The 26,426-nt window shown below is 53.8% G+C and overlaps 2 protein-coding genes across 7 annotated transcripts in view; one reads left to right on the top strand and one right to left on the bottom strand.

Moving 5' to 3' along the window:
* The first annotated feature begins 129 nt into the window (after positions 1-129).
* Il18bp (interleukin 18 binding protein) lies at positions 130-3,958 on the top strand. Of its 6 annotated transcripts, none has more exons than XM_013013895.1 (7): positions 130-594; positions 1,421-1,493; positions 1,789-1,832; positions 2,119-2,325; positions 2,876-2,999; positions 3,079-3,226; positions 3,426-3,958. In XM_013013895.1, the coding sequence occupies exons 3-7, from the start codon at positions 1,805-1,807 to the stop codon at positions 3,549-3,551; spliced, it is 633 nt and encodes a 210-aa protein (XP_012869349.1). In that variant the 5' UTR covers positions 130-594; positions 1,421-1,493; positions 1,789-1,804; the 3' UTR covers positions 3,552-3,958. The 6 variants fall into 6 exon arrangements, with proteins under 6 accessions (XP_012869349.1, XP_012869351.1, XP_012869348.1 ...); XM_013013897.1 differs by having other exon boundaries at positions 1,454-1,493; XM_013013894.1 differs by having other exon boundaries at positions 1,421-1,832.
* Positions 3,959-4,838: 880 nt separating this feature from the next.
* Positions 4,839-26,426, bottom strand: part of Numa1 (nuclear mitotic apparatus protein 1) — a 31,108-nt gene continuing 9,520 nt past the window's right edge. Inside the window, exons 3-25 of the mRNA XM_013013958.1 lie at positions 24,092-24,171; positions 23,030-23,112; positions 22,431-22,511; positions 21,187-21,274; positions 19,569-19,692; positions 18,987-19,144; positions 18,595-18,712; positions 18,374-18,491; positions 17,978-18,118; positions 16,511-16,633; positions 12,981-16,376; positions 12,634-12,675; positions 11,489-11,557; positions 10,210-10,329; positions 9,910-10,128; positions 9,650-9,807; positions 8,494-8,740; positions 7,747-7,975; positions 6,796-6,932; positions 6,402-6,578; positions 6,101-6,217; positions 5,791-6,012; positions 4,839-5,534 (exon numbers count right to left, since the gene is read on the bottom strand). Coding sequence (XP_012869412.1) covers positions 5,523-5,534; positions 5,791-6,012; positions 6,101-6,217; positions 6,402-6,578; positions 6,796-6,932; positions 7,747-7,975; positions 8,494-8,740; positions 9,650-9,807; positions 9,910-10,128; positions 10,210-10,329; positions 11,489-11,557; positions 12,634-12,675; positions 12,981-16,376; positions 16,511-16,633; positions 17,978-18,118; positions 18,374-18,491; positions 18,595-18,712; positions 18,987-19,144; positions 19,569-19,692; positions 21,187-21,274; positions 22,431-22,511; positions 23,030-23,112; positions 24,092-24,171 — 6,259 coding nt within the window. The 3' untranslated portion in view covers positions 4,839-5,522. The remainder of the gene's footprint in view (positions 5,535-5,790; positions 6,013-6,100; positions 6,218-6,401; positions 6,579-6,795; positions 6,933-7,746; positions 7,976-8,493; positions 8,741-9,649; positions 9,808-9,909; positions 10,129-10,209; positions 10,330-11,488; positions 11,558-12,633; positions 12,676-12,980; positions 16,377-16,510; positions 16,634-17,977; positions 18,119-18,373; positions 18,492-18,594; positions 18,713-18,986; positions 19,145-19,568; positions 19,693-21,186; positions 21,275-22,430; positions 22,512-23,029; positions 23,113-24,091; positions 24,172-26,426) is intronic.

Raw genomic sequence — 26,426 nt, forward strand, 5'->3', positions numbered from 1 at the left:
GCTGTCCCTCAGCTCTTCAGCTCAAGGCGAGAGCCCTCTACCACTTGGGCCACAGTCCCACTTCCAGTTTTCTAGTGCTTTATTGGAGATAAGGGTCTCACAGACTTTCCTGCCCTGGCTGCCTTTGAACCATGAGCCTCAGATCTCAGCTTCCTGAATAGCTAGGATTACAGGCGTGAGCCATTGGTGCCCAGCTACCTCCACGGTTTTTATCAGCTTATAAACCTCAGGCACAGTTCTTCCCCAAACTTAATGTATGTGTGCGCTGGATTCTCCCAATATGGTCTTTCTGCTTCCGTAGGTACTTGCAGGCCCCTGAGAGAGCAGTGAATATAGCCAGCTTTTGCCTAACCCTAGTCCTGGCCCTAACCCAGCCCTAATTTCCTTGGTTTGTGCCATACTGAGAAAGGCCTTCCTCTTTCAAAGTTAACTCTCAGCTTGCATCATATTCTGGGCTTGGCTATGGATTTCTGCAGACTAGGCAGGGAGATGCTATTTCCTGAGTTGTGGCATATGTTCCTAGCAGCACTGGGCCTGTCTGTCCCAGAAGGGAGCTTCTGAAAAGGGAGCATTTCTGGACATTTTGGGAACCAGGTAGGGAAAATCTGGAGGAGCAAGGGGAGAGTTTGTGAGTCATAGGTGGATATGGGTGAAATAGCTGATCTTAGGGCTGGGTGGAGATGGGGAGCCTAGGAAGACTAGGATGTTGATGGGCTTGTATGGCCTTGAGCCAGGCTGAGGTCTCTAGTACCTAGGAATGTTGTCTGAATATTGGTATGAAGGTGGAGGAAGCAATGCCCCACCTCAATAAAAACAAAGGTCTAGCTCTTATTAAAGCACAGAGGGGACTCTTAGTGGAACAGGACAGAGTTGACCTGTGGCTCTTACATAGATTGCACCTGAGGTGGCCCTGGGGAGTAGTCAGGTCCGGTTTGGTGTTTGAGGAGTAGGGACCTAGGAGTTAACAGAATGCAATACTGCCTCCGTGGCTGCTTTGGGGAGCACTGGTACACTGAGCCCCATCCTGTGTGTGTGCGTGCGTGCGTGCCTTGGTCAAAGTGCCTGGTGTCACACCATCCTGGCCTGGCTCTGGATGACAAGCACCCAGGAACAGGTGGAGCTCTGCCTGTGGGGAGGACAGGTGGCCTCTGTGGGAGCAGCCTCCCAAAGGGGCTAGAAGGTGGCTCAGTGGTAGAGTGCTTGCCTTGCATGCCTGAGGCCCCAGTACCACAGAAGCAGAAGAGGCTGGAAGTGGCACTGTGACTTAAGTGGTAGAGTGCTAGCCTTGAGCTGAAGAGCTGAGGGACAGCGCACAGGTCCAGAGTCCAGACCCCATGACCGACCAAAAAAACAAACGAATTCCCTAAATTCATAATAAAAGTGAAAGTGAAAGTGAATGGAGTGGGCCTTGCTTTCCCAGAAAGAGTTTTCTGCATCCTGCCTTCCCGGACAGGTGCTGGTGGCAGAGCCAGCGTTACCTCCCGAGTGACAAGGTAAGTCCCTGGCCTGAGCCTGTGTTCCTATCTGTATGAAAGGGGTAAGATTGGACTGGGTAGCCATCACATTAGTTAGAGCCAGGTGGGGGAGATTATCACTTGGTAACAGCCAAGAGTACTGACAGCTCGAGCCTGTGCTGCAGGCAGCTTCGGCAAGTTAACCAATGGGACAGATGGACAGGACAGCGCTGGGAAGCCCACTGAAGGTTTGGCTTTTTACAGAGCAGCTATGAAGTTGACAGATAAAGTCTCTCAAAGGTGTGGTAGCTGACCTTTCCTCATCTCTCCCCAGATCCTGCGTGTGCAGCATGACAGTGAGACAGATCCGGATAGCAGGTGGGATGTGGGCTGCACAGGGGGGATGTGCTGAACAAAGCGGTACCCCCAGGAGAACGCCCCCCACACTGGATAACGGAGATACACCAGCCCAGGCTCCATTCCTGGGCTTCTCTGTGCTCCGTTCAAAAGGTCCGGAGGGGCCTGCTTTCCTGGCTTTATCCCATGCATCTCTAGCCTAGGGTTATACCCTTAACCAGGTTGCAACTTGGTTAAGATAGAAGTTGGGGTGCTGAGCAGTGCCAGGAAGGTCAGTTGATAACTTCTGTGACTGTCCTTTCTCCAGACCCCACTTCTTTGTGGGTCCTGCTTCTGTGTGCCCACACCATCACTCCCCCGGCCCGAACCGCCTCAACCCCTGAGACCACCACAGCTGCCTCGGCCTCAGCTGGGACCACCAAGAAAGCCTGCCTCACCTGGCCCCCAGTGCTCCCGCCAACTAAGCGGTGTCCAGCATTGGAGGTGACCTGGCCAGAGACGGAAGTGCCACTGAGTAAGGAGCAATAGTGGGAGCCCAAGGAGCACAGAGTGTCGGGTGGGTTGTGGCACAGACATCCCAGGGGTTGGGCTGACTCTTTGGTGGACCTTACACAAGTCACCAGCCAGGCCAGACCCAAAGATAATCTTTATTGAAGATGAGACTCAGACATAAGGAGTGGTAATGGGACCTCCATAGGCCTTGGTTGCAGTGAACTAGAAGGTGTGCTCTGTCCAGAGCCTGCTTGCCCTCTAGCTAGCTCGAAGTCATCAGCCTGTATATGTCATGTCCCCTGTGGCCTGGCCTCCCAGAATCAGAGACTGGACACCAGAAAATGTCATCCTGAGGGAAAGGCTCAGAAATGGGTTCATCATATGGACGAAGGACCCTTCCCCACACTCCCTGTGCTCAGGGTTCTCTTGCAGACCCCTGCGTGTGCTTCCCCTCTCCCCCTTCATTTCTTCTGTAGGTGGGGTGCACAGCAGTGCTCCAGCTTCCTGATGGGAGCTAGCAGGGTGGGCGGGGTCTGCTCTTGGGAAGGGCTAACAGGCACATGTGCCCCTAGATGGATCGCTGACCTTGTCCTGTACTGCCTGCAGCCGCTTTCCCCACTTCAGCATCCTCTACTGGCTGGGCAATGGTTCCTTTATTGAGTACCTCCCGGGCCAGATGAGAGAGGGCAGCACCAGGTGAGGGTCCTCAGCAGTGAAGCAGCGGGAGGGAGGCCTCCCCCTGTGGTCCTCTCATGCCTGCCTTCCCCTGCTCCAGCTACGAGCACAGGCGCACAAGCACTCAGCTTCAGAGGGACTTGGTGCTGGAGGAGCTGAGTCCCACCCTGCAAAGCACCAACTTCTCTTGTGTCTTTGCGGACCCTGGACAGGTCGCCCAGCGCTATGTCATCCTGGCTCAGCTCTGGGTGAGTAACCCCCAAGGGAGAGCATCCAGGGGCAGGAGCTGCTGCTTTGTGGGGAGGAAGGAGAGGCTGCAGTAGCCTCTGTGTTCCACTCTTCCCCTGTCAGCCTAAAGTGAAAACAAAAAGAGGCAAGGCCTAGAGGAAAATGATAGGTGTCCCTGTGTTCCTTGGTTCTGATCATTGTCTGCCTTTACCTCCCCAGGCCAAGCCGAGGACAGTGCCAGCCCCATCACAAGGAGCTTTGCCCTCCAGCCATAGCCCTGGGCTCCAGCTGCCCACATCAGCAGGGCCCAGAATCAGCACAGGGTCAACAACAGCACAGCCTTGAGCAGAGCCTGGGGCTCCTCGCTTGGAGGGTGAAGCCTCCACCTCCACTTAGCCCATCCACTTTTCTAATGCCCTACTCAGGACACTGCTTTCCTGCTAAGGAACCTCCAAGACCTGCCCACGCCCTGGCCCAGCACCCAAGGGCCTTGACAGCCCCCTGCTGTACCTTTGCTCATTGTTCCCTTGTCACCATCGTAGCATGTGAACCCTGAAGCCTGATGGAAATGCCTCTTACGTGACAGCCAAACAGCTCTGGACACATTCATGGTGGATTTTGTTTCTCATTTTCTTCTCTCTCCCAGCTCCCTCTAATGTACCAACCTCAGGGAAGGTCTGCTTCTGACTCACAGCTGTGCCCTTGTCATTCCCAGCAGGGCACACAGTGAGCTGGCACAGGATTACTCAATGAAATGTTCTGACCTCTGCTCGGGCCCCAGTCTGTTCACAGGAACTTTGCCTGCCCTGGAGGGAGAACGCCTCCCGGAAGCCAAGTACAAAACCATACTAAAAACCCGTGCCCTTAAAAAGGAAATAGAGTGCCTGTAATCCTAGCTACTCAGGAAGCTTAGATCTGAGAATAGGCATGCAGCCAGCCCAAGCAGGAAAGTCTAAGACTTTTATCTCCAATTAGCCACCAAAAAGCCAAAAGTGGAGGTGTGGCTCAAGTGGCAGTGTGCTAGCCTTGAGCACAAAAGCTTAAGGACAGTGCCCAGGCCCTAAGTTCAAGCTCTAGAATCTGCACAGGGAAAAAAAAAAAAAAAATTAAGAGCCAGGCATCAACTCCTGTAATCCTAGCTACTCAGGAGACTGAGATCTGAGGATTGTGATTTGAAGCTAGCCCAGGTACGAAAAGTCTGTGAAACTCTTACCTCCAATTAAGCACCAAAAAGCCATAAGTGGAGCTGTGGCTCAAGTAGTAGAATGCTCACTTAGAGCAAAATAGCCAAGTGACAATGTCCACACTGAGCTTAAACCCCAGACCTTGTATGTGCACATGCACACAAACAGACAAACCTTAAATGTTCCTCACAGCACAGGCCAGGTGAAGTGAAGTTCCTGGGCAAAATGTGACCCCAAGAAGAGATGGAGAGAAGGATGGTCAGGGCTCTGGAAGCAAAAGCAGGCTCCAAGAGCCTTGATTTGGGGTGGGGAATGTAGGCTAGTGGTAGAGTGCTAGCCTTGAGCAGAAGCAGCTCAAGCCCCAGGTCTGCCCCCTCCCCCCCCCCAGAAAAAAAGCAAGCTTCGATTTACTCTTTTTCCATACTGACTGACCAAGGTAGCTCCACACTCAAGGGAGAAAAATAGACTTTATTTACAAGTAATAACATTTAGAAAAGATCCATCCCGACTCTTAAAAACCTTCCCCTCATTCCAAATCCCACCCCAGTGCAAAGTCTGGGTTAAATGGGATTGTGAGCTACTGTTGAAGGGCTGCTCCTACCCCAGCCCTGAGACCCCAGGGCCTATTTGTCCTGGGGGCGGAGGGGCACGTGGGGAGGAAAGCATTCTCTGGACAGCTGTGCGCTTGGGTGGATGGAGCACTGGGGCAGGAGCTCCTATCAGGTGAAGCCCAATCCTGGGCTTCAGGAGCAAGGGCCTCCTGTAGGCCCTGAGCAGCTTCTCCAATGGTCCCTTCTAGATCCAGAGGCTGAGAAGGACTGGCTAGTTTCACAGATTTCAACCTCAGACGCAGCCTCTAATCAGGCTATGATGGAGAAGTGACTGCCCCAAGAAAAGAATCGGGAGGCAAAGATGCGAGAAGGCCCACCCTGTCCATGTGACAAGCCTCCGGGCCAGCTCTGAGACGGTGCCTCGAGACGGCACCAGTAAAGGTCCGGATATCAGGCCAGGGTACAGGCAGGCGTCACTGTCTCTGGGGTTTGGCCACCACTGGCCTGGGAGCTGAGAGAAGGCACTGAGAGGGACAGTAGAAGGAAGTGGACCAGGTGAGGCCAGCACTGGTACTGGTTCCTTAGTGCTTTGCCTGCAAGAGAAAAAGAATCCTGTGTTGCTAGCCACCAGCAACCTACCTGGCTTCAAGTTACCAATTGTTGGCTGTGCCTAGGAGCCCTTGGTCATCTTCAATGAGCTGCTTAAGCAGAGCAGGGGACATGTCCCCATAACCCCCAACCTTCAGTGGCCTAGCGTGGCCCTGCCTTGGGGAGCTTCCCATGGGCCAGTCAGGGATTATGCAGGCTTGCACTAGGCTCCTTCCCTCTCCCTCCCTCCAGTGTGCCCACCTTGCCCTTGGCCCTAGGGGTGGCAGTGCTGGCAGCAATGGCAGAAGCAGTGGCGGCACTGGCTGTGGTGGTGGCGATGCGTGGAGAGCGGCGAGTCCCACTGCGGGTGTTGGGGGAGGCTTTGGCTGGGGCCTTCTTCGAGGCTCCTCGCCGCAGAAGGCTGCTCCCCAGCTTCTTCGGTGTGTTGAGGATACTGAAAGTCATGGACTGGCGGCGGTCAGCCTGTGGGAATGGGCCACTTGTCAGAGCCTGGCCTGGCAGCAGGGCCTGTGCTCAGCCAACAAGGCTTCGAGGCTTGCCCCAGCCTAACCTGCTTCAAGACGGCAGGAGCTGCTTTCTTCTGGGCCTCTGTAGTGCTCTGTCTGCGTCCTTCGTGCCGGTCCCGTGGAGTCATGGGGCGGGGAAAACAGCTGGTGGCCTTCTTGGACTGGGGAAGAAGACAAGCGGAGAGGCGGTGGCTGCAGGGCAACTTGTCCCGGAGCCAAGCAGAGCTGGTCAGCCCGCTCCCTTTCCAACTCTTGGGAAGAAATCTCCCCCTAAATTTGCTTGGCTACTAGGCCTGACCTGGGCACACGGCTACACAGAACAAAACACACCCCAGAGCTCCCTACCTCAGGGGTGCCAGGGCCCTGGTGGGTCTCTGAGGAGACTCGTTTGCGCTGCTGCCGGGTGGTGATGCCAGCTCCCTCTGCAATCTGGGCCGGCTGCATGCTAGCTCGGCGCAGGGTCTCCCGGGGGTCTCCAGTCTTCATCTCCTCATCGGTGATGGTGGCCAAGCTCAGGGAAGGCTGCATAGGGTAAGAGCTGGTCAGGGAGACCCAGCAGTATGGAGCTGTAGCAGGAGCTGGGCCATGTCAGGACTCCATTCACACACCATATAGGGCTGCTGGGTCCTTCCTGTCCTAAAAGGCCTTCCTGTTTGCCCAGCACCCGTGCTCAGGGGACACTAATGGGTGGCATTTAGGGAAGAAGCCATGGGGGAAGGGGATGGCCCCTAGGGCTCACCCTGGACTCCAGGGGGTAGCAGGTCTTCAAGTGGGGGGGGCACACGCGGTTGCGCTGCTGCAGCTCTGCAATGCGGTTCCAGTCATCCAGCTGTTCGGGCTCATCTTGGCACGTGCCCATGTAGAAGCTGTTCCTTCCTGTGGGACAGGCAATGGGGATCCGACAGGCTGGAGTCAGCATATCACCTGCTGGCCCTTATGTCACCGCTCTGCCCCACCAGTGCCCCTCCTGCATCCCGGGACCTCAGCGCTGCAGATGCAGGGGCTTCGCGCGGGGCATAGGGACAGCAGAAGGCAGAAGCAAAGGTGTGCTGTCTTATTTGTTTGCCAAGGTGTGATACCCATGCCAACTAGAAATTGATACTTGGGGGAGGGCGGGGGGGGGGCAGCCTTGAGTGCGAAGGGCAAGCAAGGGCCTCCAGGAAATGGCTGGTTGCCATGGCCCTTCCAGCTCTTCATCACCTCCTGAGAGGAGGGAAACAGCAGGGATTGCCCTGCTGTGCTGATGCCAAGTAAGGGAGAAGCAGCAGGTGGTTGTTGGTGCAGGAAGGCAACAATGAGGCTGTAGATCTGTAAAAGTCCACCTCTTTAGGCACAGTGGCTCATGCTATAATCCTATTACTGAGGAGGTGGAGAACAGGATTGAGGTTCTAGCCAGTGATTCATGCCTGAAATCCCAGCTCTATATCAAAGGCATATCTAGGAGGATTATGGTTCAGGCTACCCTGAGCAAAGATGTGAGGTTCTACTTGAGTAAAGCAAAAAGGATCAAGGGACATGCATGGCTTAATGAGCACAGCCCTAAGTTTAAACTCCAGAACCAGGGGAAAACACACACACACACACACACACACACACAATCCACTCACACACACAATCTTGCCACGTTCTTATGCTAGAATCTACTTCTAGTCTGATTTGGGAATGTGGTAAGTCCCTGCAGTCCCCTCACCTGGTGGGGCCCCACTGGATACCCCAGCCTGGGAGCGGCGAGCAGAGCTGCGAGTAGTGGGCCGGTAGCCAGGCAGGCTGAGCAGGGCTGAGTTGCCATCGTCAGGAGAGCCAAGGCGAGCTAGCGACTGCGTGGAGGAGGCAGCTCGGAGGTTGGCCTGGGAGGCGGGGGCGGACTGTGTGCTGTAGAAGGATGAGTTGGCGCTGTCTGGCTCCTCCATATCTAACTTCTAGAAGAGAATCAGTCATGGCAGAGGATAGGGGGTCTTGACATTGCAAAGCAAGCCATCTTCCGTTCTCCACCTCCAGAACCCACAGCACAGCTGTGTCAGGTGAGGTGCAAAAAAATGCAGTGAGCAGCCCTAAACTGCTCGGCCAGGAGGTGCCAGGATGGAACTAGAACACAGGCAACCTTGGCTGCCTCTATGTACTGGGGCTTCTTGACAGCAAAGGGAACCCCATCCAGAGCTCCTCCCTGCTGTACCAGAAGCACCTTGTCCTTCTCTCCAGCCTCCTGGAGATGGAGACAAGGCCAAGAACCCAGAGCCCAGCTCATCAGTGCCCAGGGCTGCGCTGTTCTCTCCCCTCAGCCTGCACAGGGCTGGGGCTGCACTGGGGAGATGGGTCTAACCCAAGCCCTCCCTCTTGGTACAGAATCAAGTCACTGCCCCTCCCAAGATCAGCTTTCCTGCCTGTGGCCCCAGTGAGAGAAGTGGGCGTCCACGGGCCTGCAGTTCCACAGCCTGACCTTGGTCATGGTGATGTTGATGATTTGCGTGGTGCGCCGGCGAGCAGAGCGGGTCTTACGGCCCGAATCCGGGAAGACGTCCCCCAGGGAGTCCAGGCTGCTCTCCAAGGGGGGCTGACCCCGAGCAGGGATGGGGGTGAAGTAGAGACTCTCCAGGGATTCTACCTTGGGGGGTAGGCGCTGGGAGATGGGTGAGGCTGGCTCTCCAGGAACGTTGGTGCCATCTGGCTGGGTACGTGGCAGCTTGCTATGGAGAAGAAAGCTGCTAGGGTGCAGCTCTGGGGCTACGAGGCATTGTCTGTCTCCTTGCTCCAGAATGACCATTTCCTACACTTGCTACAGGCAGGTGGGGTCAAGCACCTCCTTGCTGACTTCAGAGATCTCAAGAAAAACTCTGGGTCTGGACCCTCATTTTAGTCTACTCCCCTAGTTCCTCCCGATCCCTCCACTCCAACGCCTGAATTAGCCTCAGCCCCAGACCATGCTCTCAGACGCAGATAACCAACAGTACAGACAACACCCTGGGTGCTGTAGCTACTCCACAAAGAGCTGGTCCCAAATAAGGTCCTGTCTGCTCTCCTGCATCTCCTAGCATAGTAAATGAACACAGGGCGAGCCCAGTCTGGCAGCGCTGCGCGTGTTCCTTGGGCTGCCCCCGCTCTTGCCTGGCCTGGCTTGGTAATAAGCAAAGACACAGGCAAGACTATCCAGCTCTAAGCCCTAGCTCTACCAAGGGGCACTCTACCCTCCAGGGGGTGCTAGAGGAGAATTGTTCTGAGTGCTTATTGGGACAGGAGCACATAAGTGCAGTAGAAACAGTTTAATACAATTAAACAAGCACTGTTTCAGGCTCTACCTTCTATACCAGTTATAAGAATGTTTCTAAGATGCAAATCCAACCATGCCCTCACTCCAGTCTTTCTGAAGTTCCCCAGTGCCTGTTGGAAGAGAGGTCCCTGCCCCACCTCTGTATATACTGACTCACGCCTCCTCTGCCCTCAGCAGACATCAGGCCTCACCCCTGCAATGCTTTTGCTTTGTTCTCTCTGAACTTCCAGAGGGCCAAAGGACAGCAGCATCTTATTTATCTCTCTGGCCCAGCGCCTAGACTCCATCCCGCTGAGCAGTAGGCATTGGGCAGAAGGGGCTTTCTGACCTGGTGATAGGGCGTGGGGTCCCCTCCTCATAGCTCAGATCCAGGCTGTCGATACTCAAATCCAGCTGGGATTTTGCCTGCGGCTCTCGGCTCTTTAAGGCATCAGTTGCCACCTGAAATTTCCCCAAGTCTCGAAGTTGCTGGTCTGCATGAGCCACCTAGGAGGGAGTGAAGCAAGCCAAGGAGCAGGGGTGGCCTCAGAGAGGAGGGTGCAGGGGTCCCCTAGGTTGAGATGAGGCACGTCTTCAGAAGATGCTTACCTGTGCCTCCAGGCTGCGCACCTGGGCGGTAAGGTGGCGGCAGGTCTGTTCAGCCTCCTTGGTCTTGAGCCCTACCTGCTGCAGCTCCCGGCCCAGGCGGTCGGCTTCAGCCCGAAGCTCCTTGTTCTCCTTCTGCAGCTGCTCCAGGTCTCGCAGCTGCTCCTGCAGCTCTTGGTTCTGCTGCTTTTTGGCATCATAATGGGTCTTGGCTTTCTCCATCTGTGTGGGCACAGGGTGGGTGGGGCAGGACACAGGCTTGGGGGCAGGGGGCTGGCAGAGCGGGCTAGCCAGGCTCCTCACCTGCAGCTTGTAGTGCTCAACTGCCTGCTCCTTCTGGCTCAGCTGGGCCTGCAACTCGTTCAGCTGGGCCTGGAGGCGTTGGGCCTCCTGCTGGCTCTCACCTCCCTGGGCCTGGAAAGCCTAGGGGGAAGAGGCCAGTCAGAAAGCCTGCCTGCCCTAATCCACAGAGCCAAGCAGCTCCGCCTCCACATGTGCCCTCACCCTCCTGCGTCTTCTCTCAGGACGCTCAGATTCCCACCAAAAACACCAGCCATCTACACCACTAGGCTTTACACTCCCAGTCCTGACCAGCACACCATCTGCTGGGCATCATGATATACTTGGGATCCCAGAACCCAGAGGCTGAGTGAGACAGAAGAGACTTGGCCTAAATGACATCTTGTGAGGGGTCAAAAGGGGGAGACACTAAGTTCACTGTAATCGTGGATTATACTACTGTATTGACCTCTCACCCTGGAACCTAAACTACCTAGGTCGGTGCTGCAGGATGGCGCGGCTGTGCTCAGGAAGTTAATCACTACAGCCACACAGCTACTGTGCAGGGGAAACTGCACTAGTACAACTAAAAACCTGAAGGGAGGGAAAAAAACACACAGGGCTTTGCTCACGCTAAGGTGTTCTATCACTGAGCTACACCCCAGCACTTGGAGCTATTTTGTTCTTAGGGGCTTTTTTGTTTTGTTTTTGTTTTTTGGTGGTACCAGGGTCTGCATTTAGCCTTCAGTTTGTAAGCAGGAAGTCTACCACTTGAACCACATCCCTAAGTGCTTTTGATTTACTTTTGAGATAGGGGCCTCACTTTTGCCCAGGCCAACGTGACTTCATGATCCTCCTAACCATGTATGACTCCTGAATAGCCGGGATTACAGACATGTCAGCACACTGGGCTTGTTGATTGAGATGAGATCTCACTAATAGTTTGCCTGAACTGGCCTTAAACCTCCTGATTTCTGCCTTGAGTAACTTGGGATTCCAGGTATATGCCAGGACAGTTGGCCCTAGCCCTTGGTTCTCTGTGGTAGGGTCTTGCTATGTATGTAGCCCAGACTGGCCTGAAACTCACACTCCTGAGTACTGGAATTACAGATCCAAGCCAATGCTGACTTGAATGAATATATACAGGGATGGGAATCTCTGATCTTCCCTCGAGTTCCCAGAGGGCAGGCCTCCTAGGACGTAAGTGCCCAAGCCTCCCGAGTGTCCCTATTCCATGGCCCATACCCATCATTCCCCTCCCCAACCCTGCTCATTCAGATGCCGACCTGTCCCCTAGCCCCACCTTCAGCTTCTGCTGCTGCACCTTGCTGGCTTGGTCATACTCAGCCAGCTTCTTACTCAGCTCTTCCATCTGGTGGGGAAGAACAAAGAAGGCAACTTGGGAGGAGAAGTTTTTCCCAGACATCTGGACAAACCAGAGGCCATCCCCAGACCACTACCCCAAATTCCTACAAGACACTCAGATCCCTTCTCCATCTTCCAGTCAGGACACACTGCCAGGGCCATCAGCCCTGAGAGAGCCACCATAACCGGAGCTGACTGGAAGCTGCCACCACTGGTCTTCAACCCCAGATTTCCCTGGCTGGGGGCAAGGGCACCTCGTTTGGTGCTCATGGCTGCCCTCCCCCAGGAACCAAGCAAAGTCCAGCTGCTCAGACCTCTTCCCATGGCTGTGAGCTGTTAGTGCCGGTTCGAGCCATGCAGCAGCGGCGTAGTTAGCATGGGGCGTGGGAGACAAGAGGAGGGACAACCACGCATTCAATCCCCCACTCCCACAAAGCAGCCACCAACAAGCGACCCCTGGCTCCTCCAGGCATTCTGGGAGCCGAGGCAAAGCCAGGCAGCAGAGGGAGAGAGGCAAGGGGTCCATTGCTAACTGTTTGCTTGTCAACTCAATGGTCCTCCACCATGTCAGGCTTAGAGGGGTGACAGGAAGAATGGAGGGCCTGTGCTGACAGGGAAAAGAGGGTATCAGTGATCTTGCCAACTTTCTGCTCCACAGGTGCATTGGGTGCAGACCCGTCTTGGCTCTCTCCGGCTTCAGAGATGTGGGTTCTGGTGCTTTAGCATCCCCTCCCCCACCCCCGCCCCCACCCTACCCAAGCTGTCGTGTGAGCCTCTTCCAGGGCTTTTGCTAAGTCCAACTGTGGGGAAGAAGGTGCGTGGAGAGCTGCTATTCCTTAGCTGAGCAGAACCTAGAAGGCTTCAGGTGACCTGAGGCTCCCCTTTGTCCCTGACAGGCAGGTGGGAGAGGGGGCAGAAGGGTGGAGAGGCCGACCTGGGATGGCGGAGGAGGCCTCCTGGGCCCCCTGCCCCTTCACAAACAGTCGGCAACAGGAGCGGGCGGAGGCAAGCTGCAGCCGGGGTCATGCACGACACTGGTCACCGCTTAAGCAGCCAGCACTTAGCGAGAACCCCCGGCATTACCTGCTTAGACTGCTCTCTCTGAAATACCTCTAGCTGCTCCACCTGTGCATGGGGGGGAGCAATGGAGACAGTGAGCCGGGGCCTGGGATGCCAGTCTCACCTCACCTGGGCTCTGACATTTTCCCACAAGGACTGAGTACAGTCAGGCTGAGGCTGGGCGTGTGGCTTGGTGGGAGAGCACTTTGCTTATTAGCACACTGAGGGCTTGAGGTTTGAGCCCCGGTGCCAGCACGCGCCGGGGTCCGTCCTCCGGGGCAACAGGGGCAATGCCGACCAGCCACTTCTGCTTTTCAGCTACCCAGCAAGGAGAGGGGGCAGAGACAGTGTGGGCGCGCCGGGCATGTTACCTGGGCAGTGAGTTTCTGCCTCTCTTCCTGAAAGCGCTGCCTCTCCTCCAGGACCTTCACCTTGGCCCCCTCGTACTTGGCGGTCATCACCTCCAGCTCCCGGGCAGCGTTCTGCGTCTCCCGCTGCATCTCAGCCAAGCGGGACTCGGCGTCTGCCCGCACTGCTGCCAACTCCTGGACGTACTTCTCCCGGGCCTGGTCCAGCTCCTCTTCCAGAAACTGCCTGCCGAGGCTGGCCCGCTCCCCCAGCCCCCGGTTCTCCTCTGCCAGCAGGCCGTGCGCCTTCTTCAGCATGCTCAGCTGCTCCGCGTAGCTCGCCTTCTCAGCCCGCAGCTGCTGGGCCGCCCGCTCCTGCTCGGCCAACTTCTGCCGCAGGGACACCAACTCCCCCAGATCCCGCTGTGCCCGCAGCAGCTCTGCCCGCAGCCCGCCGGCTGACTGTTTGCTCTGCTCCAGCTCCTCCCGGTGGCGCTTCTCGGCGGCCGCCTGCTCGGCCTGCAGCTGCTGGCAGAGGTGCTTGGCCGGCAGCAGTTCGCTCACTAGCGCCTGTGTGCTGGTATGCTCCAGCTGCAGGGCAGACAGGGCCTGCTCCTTCTGGAAGAACTTCTCCTGCCACGCCTTCAGTTCCTGGCCCAGCTCCTCGGCTCGCTCGGCCTGCGAGGCCAACTCCTGCCGCAGGCTCTCCGAGGCCCCGCGCTGCTTCTCCACCTCCTCCCGGAGGCTCTGCACTTCCTCCCGCAGAGCCGAGCTGCGTTCGGCCGCCCGGGCACTGTTGCTGGCTGTCTCGGCCTGGAGCAGGCGCAGCCTCTCTTCCAGCTTCTGGCTCTTCTCTGACTCGGCTACCACCAGACGCTTGAGCTCCTTGCTCTCTCCCTCCTTCTCCAGGACCTGCCGGTTCAGGATGGATACCTCCTCCTCCAAGCTGCTGATGAGGCTGCCTTTTCTCTCTGCCTCCTGCTGGCCCCGGGCCACTTGGGCCTTCCACTCCTCCTCGGCCTTGCTGTGGTCCTGAGCCTTGGCACGGAGGGTGGTCAGCTCCCTCTGGGCGGACACTGAAGCAGCCTGAGTGTGCCCCAGCTCCCGGGCCTTCTCCTCTAGCTGGCCCCGCAGAGTCTCCAGGGCCTTGTCCTGCTCGGCCCGGGAAGCGCGCTCAGACTCCAGGCTGCGCGCCAGGCTATCGGCCTGCTCCTGCTGCTGACGACACTGCTGCTCCAGCTTGCTCACTTCTGCCCGCAGCGCCTCCAGCTCAGGCACCGGAGCCTCCAGCTTGTCAGCTGCCTCCAAGCGGGCTCCTGCAGAAGCAACTTCTCCATCAGCCACGCCTGCAGAATGCTGGTGTTCCTTTTCTTTCTGGTCCAGCTGTGCCCTCTGCTGCTCCAGGGTTTGCTGAAGCTCCCTCAGCTCTGTTCTTTGGGCTGCTTCCTGCCCACGAAGCTTGGCCAGCTCCTGGTCCTTGCCCTCCTTTTCTGCCAGGGCTTGAGCCAGCGCCTCTTGCAAGCTGGCAAGCTCCACACGCTGCTCATTGAGAGCGTTCTGCAGGCGCATCTCAAGCTCTGCCTTGGCTGCCTTCTCCAGGGCGAGGTCAGCTTGGGCCTGGCTATGCTCTTGGGTCAATCTTGCCACCTCTCTTTCCTGCTGCCCACGTTCCTCCTGCTGCTGCCCTTGACTCTCCATGAGCGCTGCCCGTAGCTTCTCCAGCTCACTGCCCATCTGCTCGGCCTCACGCTCCATGGCTTGCAGTGCTGCCTGTGTGCTGCAGAATGGCTGTCCTGGATGCTCTTCCAGCCACTCGGACTCTCTGTCTCCAGCCTTCGGGGATTCCTTCATTAACTCCCGGGAGGTTGTTTCCTGCTGCTCACCTGCCTTGCGCACCAAGGCCTCCAGGCGGACTACCTCCTTGCTAGTGGCCGCCATCTTCTCCTGCAGAGTAGAGAGGTCATCTGCCAGCTTCTGGGCCCTGACTTCTTTCTCCTGCACCTGTTGGAGGGCTCTGGCAAGGTTGGCATGGAGCTGAGCCAGCTCGCTCTGCTGCCGGCTGATCTGAAGCTCGCTGTGGGACTCTATCTCTGCCACCTTCTCCTTTGCCTCCTGCAGTTCCTGGCGGGCCCTGTCACACTCTTCTTTCAGGGTCATCAGCTGTTCCTGGAACGCAGCATCGTACTGTGCCTCCTCCCGCTGCCTCTCCTCAAACCGCTCCCGCCAGGTCGCCACCTCCTTGATGAGCTGTTCACACTCACTCTCAGCCCGGCGCTGCGAGGCTGCAGCCTCTGTCAGCTCCTGCCGCAGGGCTTCCTTCTCAGCCTGATGTGCCTCTCCAAGCTGCTGCAATCGGGCCTCTAGCCTCTTGCGCCCAGCCTTCTCTTCTTCTAGTTCCTTCCGTGCCTGCTTCCGCTGTTCTGCCAGGCTTCGAGACTCTGCCTCCAGCTCAGAGACCTGGCGCTGCTTCTCCTCCAGGGCATCTGTGGCTCTGTGCTTCTCCTCTTCCAGGCTGCCCCTGGCGATCTTCAAGGACTTCTCGAGGGCCTGGAGCTGCTCCTGGAGCTGGCCTTTCTCCTGGGCCACTCTTTCTCGCTCAGTTGCTTTTTGTTGCTCAGCCTTCAGCTGGGCTTCCAGCTCTGTCACCCGACCCTGGGCCTCGCGCCATTTCTGGTGGCCTGCTTCAACTTGGGTTTGGAGTTCTTCTACCTTTTGGCTTAACTCTGTCTTCTCCCGCTGGGTCTGTGTCACTGAGGTCTGGGTACTGTCCTGGGCCTCTTTGGCTTCCCGAAGTTGCTGCTGCAGAATCTCCAGTTTAGCGGCCTTCTCCTTCTCCAGTGTCTCCAGCTGCTGGCGAGTAGCATCCCTCTCCCTTAAGGCAGCCTCTCGAACATCGGCTGCTTTGGCCAGCTGCTGGGCCAAGTCCCGCTTGGTAGCCTCCTGCTCCTTGGCTGCCTCTTGCAACTGCTGCTCCTTCTCCTTCAGACTGCTGCTCAGCTCCTCCACCTGGTGACGGAGGCCCTGCGAGGTGTGTTCTTGCTGTTGGAGGGTCTGTGCCAGCTGAGCCTGCTCCTCTTTGGCCTGCTGCTTCAGGCTGCTCAGTTCCTGATCCTGCTGCTGGAGGGTAGCATTGAGTGCAGTGAGCTCTGCGGTCAAAGAAGCCACCTGGGCAGTCAGTTGGGCCCCCTGAGCCTTGGAGGCCTGCTCCAGCTCCTCCTTGGCTTGACCCAGGCTGGAGACAGAGCTCTGCAGGTCGGCAATCAGGCTGGCCAGCTGCTGCTTTCCTTCTTCAAAGCGGCCCCTCTCAGCAAGCAGCTGGGCTTCCTGCTGGCCCCGCTCATGATCCAGTGCCTCCACCCTGGCTTGGAGCTGGGCGTTGATTGCAGCAAGAGTGGCTACCTCTTGTTTCAGGGTCTCCAGCTGGTGGGATAAAGAGATGAATGGAGATCAGCATGACTTTTCAGTCACCACACCACCCCCTTGGACCCAACTGAGGAGCAGCAGGAACCCGCCCCAGCACACAGGCCTTCCTGGCAGCTCCGGGGTATTCCTACCTGCAGGACGTCGCCCAGTACCTCACCCTTCTCGTGAGGAGGGTTCTCCTGTAGCCGAGCCAACTGCTCTTCCAGCTGTGAAACTTTTCCCTGAAGGATTTCATTCTTTTCTTCAAAGCATTTCTGGGAGTAAAGGGACTCACATGAACAGAGCAGTGCAAAGGGCCCTGGACTCTCACAAGGCTTGACACTCCTTTTGCCTTGACTTAGAAAGCAGCCAGAGACCTGGACCCATGAGGAACCTTTCTAACCCCAAGTTCTAGAAATGAATTAAGTCACAATGTGAGCTATCACACTTACTTCCAACTCCTTATTGAATATCCTTCCTCACAGTCCTCAACTCCCAGATTATCCAAATCACCACCAGCATGAAAACAACCCCTGGGCATTCCCGTCAGCTCTGTGTCATCTCCCACCACTGTTGGTTAGTGGCAGGCATTGCCCTGGGTGCACCCCTAAATTGCTAATCCACCCACAGGTCTAGAAGGAAGCTATTACTATTTCTTTCACAAAAGAAAACCTGACAACCAGATGTCAAGTGCCTTGTCCAATGACTACATGGTTTAACAAATGGCAGAGTTCAATTCTTATTAATAGTAGTACAACTTGAGCATCCCAAATTTGGAAATCTGAAATCCAAAATCCTTTCAAGCTCCAACAATCATGCTCAGAAAGTTTTAAATTTCGAGCCAAGCATGGTACAATCCCAGCACTCAGGTGGTGGAAACAGGATAGTCAAGGACAACTCGGGTTGCACAGCTAGATTCTGTCTCAAAAATAGTTGTGGATGTTGGAGCCGAGCACCAGTTGGCTCACGCCTGAAATCCTAGCTACTCAGGAGGCTGAGATCTGAGGATCACAGTTCAAAGCCAGCCCAGGCAAGAAAGTCCATGACACTCTTATCTCCAGTTAACCACCAGAAAACTGGAAGTGGTGCTGTAGATCAAGTGGTAGAGTACTCACCTTGAGCTGAAGAACTCAGGGCCAGCACCGAGGCCCAGAGTTCAAGCCCCATGACTGACAAAAAAAAAAAAAAAGAAAGAAAGAAAAAAAAGTTTCTTATGTTGGGGCATTTTTAAGATTAGAGATGCTCAACCCATGAACTCTATGTAAGTATTATCAAATCAGAAAAGCCCCAGCTTCCAGTAAAAGATACCCAAGCTCAAAGAACAATTAATACTAATGGGCTGAGTGAGTGCTTCCTTCACTGGTCAGTGTGTTATCTACACAACCGCACACAAGTATGGCATCTGCTCCCTTTTCAGAAGTTAACTTAACCGAGATCCACACCTTCCCAGAGGAGTGATCACAGGTGTCCTGGACTTAAGCTACACCATTCCATGACAGCACACTACTGAACCCTGAGAAGGCATCTTACACCCTGAGGGCCCTGTAGAGCCAAGAAGTAGACTGAACTCGCCCTGCACACAGGTCTCCTTTGTGTCCGACTCACCACCAGATGGTTACCTTGTCCTGCAGGGCCGTGCTGAGCTCCTTCTCAAAATGGGTCTGCTTCTCCACCCACTCCTGAGTGGCCTTGCTGTGCTCCTCTGTTAGCTCGTTGAGAGCACCCTGGAGTTGCTGCAAGTGACTGGCAAACTCCCGTAGCTGAGATGCAAGAGGGAGGCCCATCACCCAGGGTCAAAGCTGGCACCACCAGCCCTGAAGCCCAGGGGTGGTACCTCCAGAGATCCTTCCCCACCCCCATCCAGTAGCAGCCAATCACATCTCCAACTCAGGACCACAACATGTACCATGGCATCAGCCAGTCAGGATAAAGAAAGGGGCCAAAGACACAGGTCTTGGCATAAACTGAAGCCCAAGTCACTGGGGCCTTCACGCACAAGTCAGCAGCCCCCTGACCTTAAAGGAAAGGTCGCCATTTTCCTCGGAAAGCTGGTTAATCTTGCGATCCATCTGGCTCTTCTCTGTCTTCAGGTCCTGGCACTGTTTCAGAGTCTCATGCAGCCGCATGGTGAGGCTGCAGAGGGTGGGGAGCCGTATGAAGAATGTGGCTCCTAATTGGGGGCAGGGGCTGGCAGGGGCAGGCAGGAGCTGGCAGGAGAGGGGCAGGGAGCGCATACCTCTCGTTCTTGCTGTGTAGTTCCTCAAGCTCCCTGGGCTCTGGTGGGCTGGCTGCCTGCTTCTCGCTCAGCAGAGCCAGGCGGTCAATGCGCTGCTGCATCAGGGCTATCTGTGCGTCTGCCCCACAGCAGGGGGAGGAGGAGAGGGGAGTGAGCAACAGAGCCATAGGAGCAGGAAGAGGGAGGAGGAGGCATGCAGTATCCAGTCTACAGGAAAGGGGGCATGGGGGCAAGAACAGAACCCAGCTTCAAGAGGTCAGCCTGACCCTTGGCCCAGGCTAGGCTCTAAGGTCCAGGGCCAGTGGAGGGGACCAACATGGGAGGGCTAAACTGTCTCCAAAGCTTCCCTGGATAGAACTGCCAGATGCCTGCATCTGCAGCCAGTCATCTACCTTTTTCGGTGAGGAGTTTGCGGTTCTCGGCCAGCTCCAGTTCCAGCTCATCTCGGTTGTTTCTTTCATCTGCCAGTTGTTTCTTCAGCCGCCTCATCTGGAACTGTGGGGTCTGCAGGATGTCACCCATGGGGGAGGCTGGAGAACCTGAGGGGAAGCTGAGGCAGGAAGGAGATGACGCAGGTGCCAGGGAAAGAGCCCGTGATGGGAAACAATGAGCAGCAGCCCGGGAAGAGAGCAGGGGCAGGACAGAAGAGAGCACTGGCTGGGAGGACCAAGTCCTTGGCTTCCTTTCGCTATGCTACCTCGTGCCTCATCAGATGACCCAGACACATTTTTCTTCTCTCTTCTCTATATTTTAATGTCTTTGTTAGGACGTTAGAGGAGATTCTCCAAGGAAAAGGGGATCCCATAAACAGACCCTCACCCACGTCCCCCAGTTAGTACTGGCTTACAAAAGGTATCCCAGGCCTGCTGCATCCTCCAAGCCCCCCTTGAGGGATGCACCTGGTCAACAGCTCAGCCTCCACAATGCCAGGAATGGAGGACTAAACAGATGTGGAAGCCCATCCCAGGACGTACCTGTTCCCACTGGAAGAGGAAGCAATTCTCTGTAGCTCTAGAAAGCGAACATCCCTCTTGCCTTGGTGGCTAGGTGGGGAGAACTCTTCAGGCAATGTGTTGGAACAGGTGGAAGAGACAGAAACTGGGGGTAAGAAGACAAACAAACCAAGGTTAATGCAGGGGTGAGGTAGTACCAGCACTTAAACTCAGGCACTAATTAGGCTACACCCTCACCCCTTTTGGCTCTTATTTTTCAGAGGTCTCATACTTTTGCCTAGGCCTAGCCTTGAACCACAATCCTGTCATCCTAGGATGACAGGCATGTGAAACCACACAGGACCTATTTGTTGAAATTGAGTTCCTTAATGTTTTGCCTGAGCTAGCCTCAAACCTTGACTATCCTAATCTCCAACTCCCCAATGTGCAGAGGGGATTACAGGCAGGCAGGGCACAGGCCAGATTCTCACACAGTTCTCACACAATGTGAGAACTTACCTTATTGGAGGTGAATCTGCTGACATTTTTATGCAGAGTAAGCTAGGCAGAACATGACCACATAGGCCAGTATCCAACCGAAATCATGTGCAAGGTTTCCATTTACTCAGAGCAGAAGAGCAGAGTATAGTGAGGGGGTTTCCCTGCTTAGATGCCAGACCAAGATCTCATGCCAACATTACCCAGTCGGTTTGAGTCCTACTTTTCATGGTGGAGCCACCCTCCATTCCAAAACTCTCCCCGTCTGAGCTCTTATTAAACCGAGGTGTCCCTTCTCCAAACCACCTCTTCCCTTGCTTCCATGCTGCTCTCACAGGACTATGCTATCTCTCTACTCCCCTCCTGTGCCCTCCACTGTCTCCACCACCTCCTCCCCTGCTGTCTTCTCCTCTATACTCTGCCCATAGTTCCCATAGCTTCACTGGCTACCCTACGAACCCACATCTGGCCCAGAGCTCTCCAGCATCCTACGCTCACAGTCCCACCTCGTGGACTTGAACATACACAGCAGCAGCAAATTCAATAGCCAGAAGAGAACTTTCCCACACCTTTGTCAGAGCCCTCAGCCAAAAACTGGTAAAGCCCTCGCTCTTTCTGTTGGATGGCCAGGAGATATCCGGCATATTCCATACTTGGCTCCCTATCATGCTTACTGGTTGTTATGTACCTGCCTCCCACCTAGAACGTGAGTTTCCTGAAAGGAAAGCAGATGATCTATTCCAGCTTCTAAGCCTAGCCACATGACTATTTAAAAACACATTGGGCCAGTTGCTGGTGGCTCACGCCTATAATCCTAGCTACTCAGGAGGCTGAGATCTGAGGATCACAGTTTAAAGCCAACCTGGGCGGGAAAGTCTGGCAGACTCTTATCTCCAACTAATCACCAAAACATTAGAAGTGGAGCTACCGCTCAAAGTGGTAGAGCAAAAGAGCCTTGAGCAAAAGAGCTTAGGGACAGCTCCCAGGCCCTGCTTAAGTCAAGCCCCACAACTGACAAATTAATTAATTTTAAAAAGATGCAACACTTTATTCCCGAGCACTGAGCCTATGTCATGTGATGGGGAACACCCCCCCTCCAATTCTCCATAACCAACACAATCTCTACTCAGAGATGAGGGGTCCTCACGAGTGGCCTACTCACCTTTTGCCAAAAAGTTCTGTAGGTCCTCATTAAGATTCAATCCATCTTCATGGTCTAGCATAAACTTCAGGATGACAGCTAACTCAGCCTATGCCATGGAAAGAGAAAGGGAGCCCCATTATGCAATCAGAGACGAGCCTGGGGGCTCAGGACTCTACCCTGCCAATCCCAAACCATGATGGGCCCTATTCTTCCTCTCAGATTCAAAGCTCCAACACCCAGGCGCACACGCTGCCAGGCCCTGCTCTAGCACAGCCACAACAGAAAACAGCCAGCAGTTCAGTTCTCTGGGTCTCGGTGTGCTTCTGGCTGCCAATTCAAGAAGCTGTGGGCTCTGGCCTGTCAGTTCCAGAGCCCGCCTCACACCCTGATCACAGGCAGATCAGATCCACTTTCCAGCACTCATCACCTTGATCTTCTGTTCCTCCCACTTTCAGGAGACAGAGCAGGTAGGATCACACGTTCCCCCACTTGCTTTACTCCCTACTACCTCCCCATAAAGTACATCCAGAGTAAGATTCCTTAATAGCATTGTAAGCACACAGCGTCTAGCATAACTGTTGGCAATGGTGGAAGGAATGAGATAAATAGTGTCTGACACACATGTGCGTGCACACACACACACACACACACACACACACACACAGGCACATTCATGAAAAGAATAATTTCTGTGCACATACAAATACACAGCACAGTTAAATACACACATTAAAAAGTAATAATAGACTTTTAGAAGTCTGTTATTTAAAAGTCAGAAGTTAGGAAGTGGTGCTGTAGCTCAAGTGGTAGAGCACTAGCCTTGAAGCTATAGAGTGTGGGGACAGTGCACCCAGGCCTAGAGCTCAAGCCCCATAACTGCCAAAACAAAAAACAAAAAAAATTAGGAGTTATGTCTGGGAAGGAATTATCAGCAAGTGTTATTGCCTTCTTAATGAGCCTCAGCATTTTCTGGATTTCCTGTAAGAAATAGCTGCCATCACCAAAACCATGGTTCTTCAGAAAATAAAATGCGCAATTTCAGTATGAATGGGAATGGAAAAGATGGGGGAGAATCATAGAAGGGGTAACATTAATCAAGATGCACTGTAGTCATAAACTCATATGATGAGCTGGAATCCTTAGTACAACTACTTAGAGATAATAACAAAATTAATGAATTAAGAAGAAAAAAGAAAAGACAAAGGAACAGGGTGAGGGGAGCCAGGCTGGGCCCTCAAGTCAGGCAGAGGTCAAGTGCATACCTGAATCCTGTACTCAAACTGCTCCCAGTCCCGGGAACTTCTGGAGCTCATGGTCGCATGGTACAAGAGCAGCATGGTTATCTAGAAGCCATACAGGAGGCAGTCATGAAGTGCTCCCACTTAGTGCTCCCATCCAGCGCTCCTACTCAGGGACGTTTGGGGACTCTGAGCTATTGTCACCCAAAATGCCTTTAGTTAGCAAACAGTTCCAGGTTACCAGGCTTAGGAGCCCCAGGAGACACTCAGATTTTTTTTGTTTGTTTGTTTTTCTTACCTAAGGACTCCATCAATATGAAGAAAAAAAGTCAGCTGCCAAGATTCCTGCCTGGCTAAATGCCCAGGTACTGCAAGCAGACACAAAGGCCAGGCCTCTCGACAGACCAGCAGAGGGAACGAAGCAGGCTGCTACGGTGAGACCTGATTCCTGATGGCCTTCAGCACAGGTCTAGTTAACCTCTGTCAGGTGGCTGTCTGGTCCCGCCCCCAGCATCCAAGGACCACAGAAATAAAGCACTCCTCAGCCCTTGCATAAAGAGCCCGCCCCCAAGGGTCCCTCAGCCACTTCTCCCCAACCCATGTGGAACAGGTGCCACAGGTACCTTGGCCAATTCCAGCTCTGACCCCTCCGTCACCTTCTGTGCAGACACCACACATTCTGGAGAAGAAGGAAATTTTCTATTTTCTGCAACGAAAGCAAGGTAGAAAAAAGGGTGACCTTCCTGGGAACTACACCTGACCTTCCCAGAGTAGCTAAACCTGCAAAGCAGAATCCCAGCCAGGAAAGGACTATGAGACTAGGCTCCTTTTTGAGTCCTCTGCCTGCCTTACAACTTCCATCTGCAGGCAGTCCACAGGCCCCAGGGCCAGGGCAAAAAGGCAGGCAAGGGACTCAAGATTAGGACAAGCCTACCTGCTCACTTCCCAGCACCTTAGCACCACAGAGGGAGCCAAGGTCCAGGTCACTCTAAAGTCCTGTCTCAACTAAGGTGACACAAGAAGCCCACATGTGAATTAGGATATAGCAACTGAAGACCCCGGCTCCCTTGCTGCCAGACAGTCCAGCCTTAGTTACTAACTTCTTGCTGCTTCATCTCCAGTGCTTCTCACCTTCTCTACAATTCTCTTGAGGAAGAGGAGGAGCAGAAAGCTCCCCACATCAAAGATAGCTCTATAGTCTAGGTCTGAATCAGCGCTAAGTGGAGCTCACAAGTACTCTGCTAGCAGCTCCTTCTTTAATCCTCTCATCTACCTGAAATGTGATTATCTGCATCTATACCACAGACAGGAAACCTATGTCCAGAAAGGTGTAAAGCAGTGAGCAAGTCAAGGTCTCCGCCTCTGATCCTGTACTTACCCCTGAACACTTATCTGGGAAGTGAGAAAACCCTTTACTTGCCAAGGTAAATAAAGTAATAAGGATTTCTTGTCTCTGACTTCTCAAAGTAGGGGGAACAGAAGACCAATGTGCTGAGCGCTGGGAAGGTTGATGGGAGATGGGCTGGATGGGAAACAGACTCTGGAACTTAAAGGCCACACTTGCATCCCAAGACCCAGGAGTCTGACCTGGCTGTATTCAGCTCAGTCATCATCCTTGACTGGATTCTCTGGGGTCTCAAATTCCAGGAGCCAGAGCTGCCTAGCTAGAGAAAAAAGGCACTTACTCTGCAGAAAACTGCACACGAAGTCCAGTCTCTCTGGCACTGGCTGTTGCAGGATTTGCTGGCCCTCTTCAGTGCCATGGCTAGAAAAAAAAAAACAAGTATTAGAGCTGGAAGCTAGTGGCTCATGCCTGTAATCTGGCTACTTAGGAGGCTGAGATCTTAGAATCACAGTTCAAAACCAGCCAGGGCAGGAAAGTCTGTGAGACTCATCTCCCATTAACTACCAGAAAACCAGAAGTGGAACTGTGGCTCAAAGTGGTAGAGCCACTAGCCTTGAGCAAAAGGGCTCAGGGACAGCGCCCAGGCATTGAGTTCAAGCCCCACAACACTCAGTGACCTCTGCCTGCTTTCTTACTGCTACCTCCCCTCCCTGCACACGTGTTCTATTCTATATTGGGTGTGAAGCCATAAAGAAGATGCAAGAATACCACTTCTTCAGATGAAATGTTGAGTGAGAAGTGGGGACTTGGGGCATGGGGTCTTTCTTGCAAAGAGGATATACCCTGTCATCCCATTTGCAACTATGAAAAAGCTCTGCAGGAAAGGAAGATGAAGGCAGCACCAACTAGATTAAACAGCTCTGAATGACTCCACTCTAAAACATCAGGTGGCTAGGAAACAGCTACCACGAGTGAGAGAAGCCCATGGGAAGGAAGGGATGAGGTTCTGCAGCGACAGAGCAAAGGCGTCACACTGGGAGGAAAGCGGAGATGGCTGAAGGCTCCTGAGCGCTGGGTTAAGGGTTAACATCAATCTTTTTTTTCTGTTTTTTGTTTATTTGTGTTTTGAGACATAATCTCATTATGTAACTCAAGCTTGTCTCAAAACTCAAACTTCTCTGTCTCCATCTCCTGAATACTGAGATTACAGGTGTGAATCACCATGCTCAGTGATCCTTCTTTCTGAAGGGCACTTACTCCCTTGATCCTCATTTAACTGCAAAGGCAAAATTTGGAGAGAGCAGAGGGTGGGAGGAGGAACCTCAAATAGCCAGGCTGTGGCCACTAGGTACACAGTGTAACTGCACTCCGTTTGAAGAGGATTATTGCTTTACTTTCCGAGCTGAACTGGAGATGCTGATTTTTTAAAAGGACTGTGGGAGGTCTCAACCAACTCTCTGGAGGGAAGGACAGGCCCCTAATCACCACAGTTCCAGATATTTATAAGGAACATGCCATATCCAAGCCAAGACCATGAGCTACTGCCATCCTAATCTTCCAAGGGACTGCAAAGGATCTTCTAAGTGGAGCTCTGCAAGAGGCATTCTGGACAGCAGACCTTGGCTTAGGGGCTCCTAGTCTTGAAGAGTGCTAATGTCTGCACTGACTCCTAAATGAGCCATCTTCCCCACCCACACATAACTGGGAATGTCAGCTTGCTTCTGGGTAGAATGGTATTTGCCTAAGTGTATTCCACTAAATAAAATAAAACATGTAACTAATGTTTGAAAAAAAATTGAGTTAAACCAAACTGCACGCTTTTTTTTTTCCTTTATTAGTTTTCTGTCTGTTGTTTCTTGAGATGCAGGGGGAGGAAAGAATAGGTATCTTGCTATGTTATCCTTGCTGGCCTTAAACTCCTAGACTCAAGTGATCTTTCAGTGTCTTGAGTAGATGACCTACTAAATGGCTTGAATATTTTCTAAAGAAGCAGATATAAAGCCAGGTACCATCACACTTGTACTACTAGCTACTCAGAAGGCTGAAATCTGGAGGATTTGGGTTCAAAGCCAGCCTGGGCAAAAAGTCCTTGTGACTCTATCTACAATTAACTAGTAAAATGCCAGATGAGAGGTATGGCTTAAGTGGTAGAATGCCAGCCATGATCAAGACAGATGAAAGCATGAGGCCTCGAATTTAAACCCTGGCACCAGCGCCTTTACAAAGGAAGGTAGTAAGCCCAGGAACAGCTATCACGCCACTGTACCACTCACAGCTGCCCGTGCTCTAATGATGGCTGTAAGCTCAGCAACTAGCAGGTTATTGAGAATGTCTGAGCTGACTGGCAGCTAAGGGCTGCTTTTCACTGTGAACAGCAGAGGTCACTGTCAGAACTGTCAGAACAAACGTCAGAGCTTTAGGTTTGCTAGTGAAATGACCTCTGCCAGCTTTGCTACAAGGCTCACAGCCATCAGACAAGGCAACCAGCCTCTTTGCTTTAGGCTGCGCATTCCCAGAAGAACAAGAAAAACTGTTAGGAGTTGATGACAATGCATTTCCCACAAAGACCAAGTGGCCAAGGAACCCAGTCCTGTTCAATTCCCACAGCTTCTCCCTGCTCGCCAACCTTGCCAGCCTTCACTGTATTCCTCTGAATGAGACTTCTGATTTAGGTT

The sequence above is a fragment of the Dipodomys ordii genome, unplaced genomic scaffold (genome assembly GCF_000151885.1).
Source record: "Dipodomys ordii isolate 6190 unplaced genomic scaffold, Dord_2.0 Scaffold22, whole genome shotgun sequence".
In the NCBI taxonomy this organism is placed as follows: domain Eukaryota; kingdom Metazoa; phylum Chordata; class Mammalia; order Rodentia; family Heteromyidae; genus Dipodomys; species Dipodomys ordii.

Bases quoted from the DNA above. Each gene is read 5' to 3' on its own strand.
- Il18bp (XM_013013894.1), top strand. From the start codon at position 1,805: ATGACAGTGAGACAGATCCGGATAGCAG. The intron at 3,000-3,078 runs GTGAGGGTCCTC...CCCCTGCTCCAG, and splicing joins ATGAGAGAGGGCAGCACCAG to CTACGAGCACAGGCGCACAA. The intron at 3,227-3,425 runs GTGAGTAACCCC...TTACCTCCCCAG, and splicing joins TCATCCTGGCTCAGCTCTGG to GCCAAGCCGAGGACAGTGCC.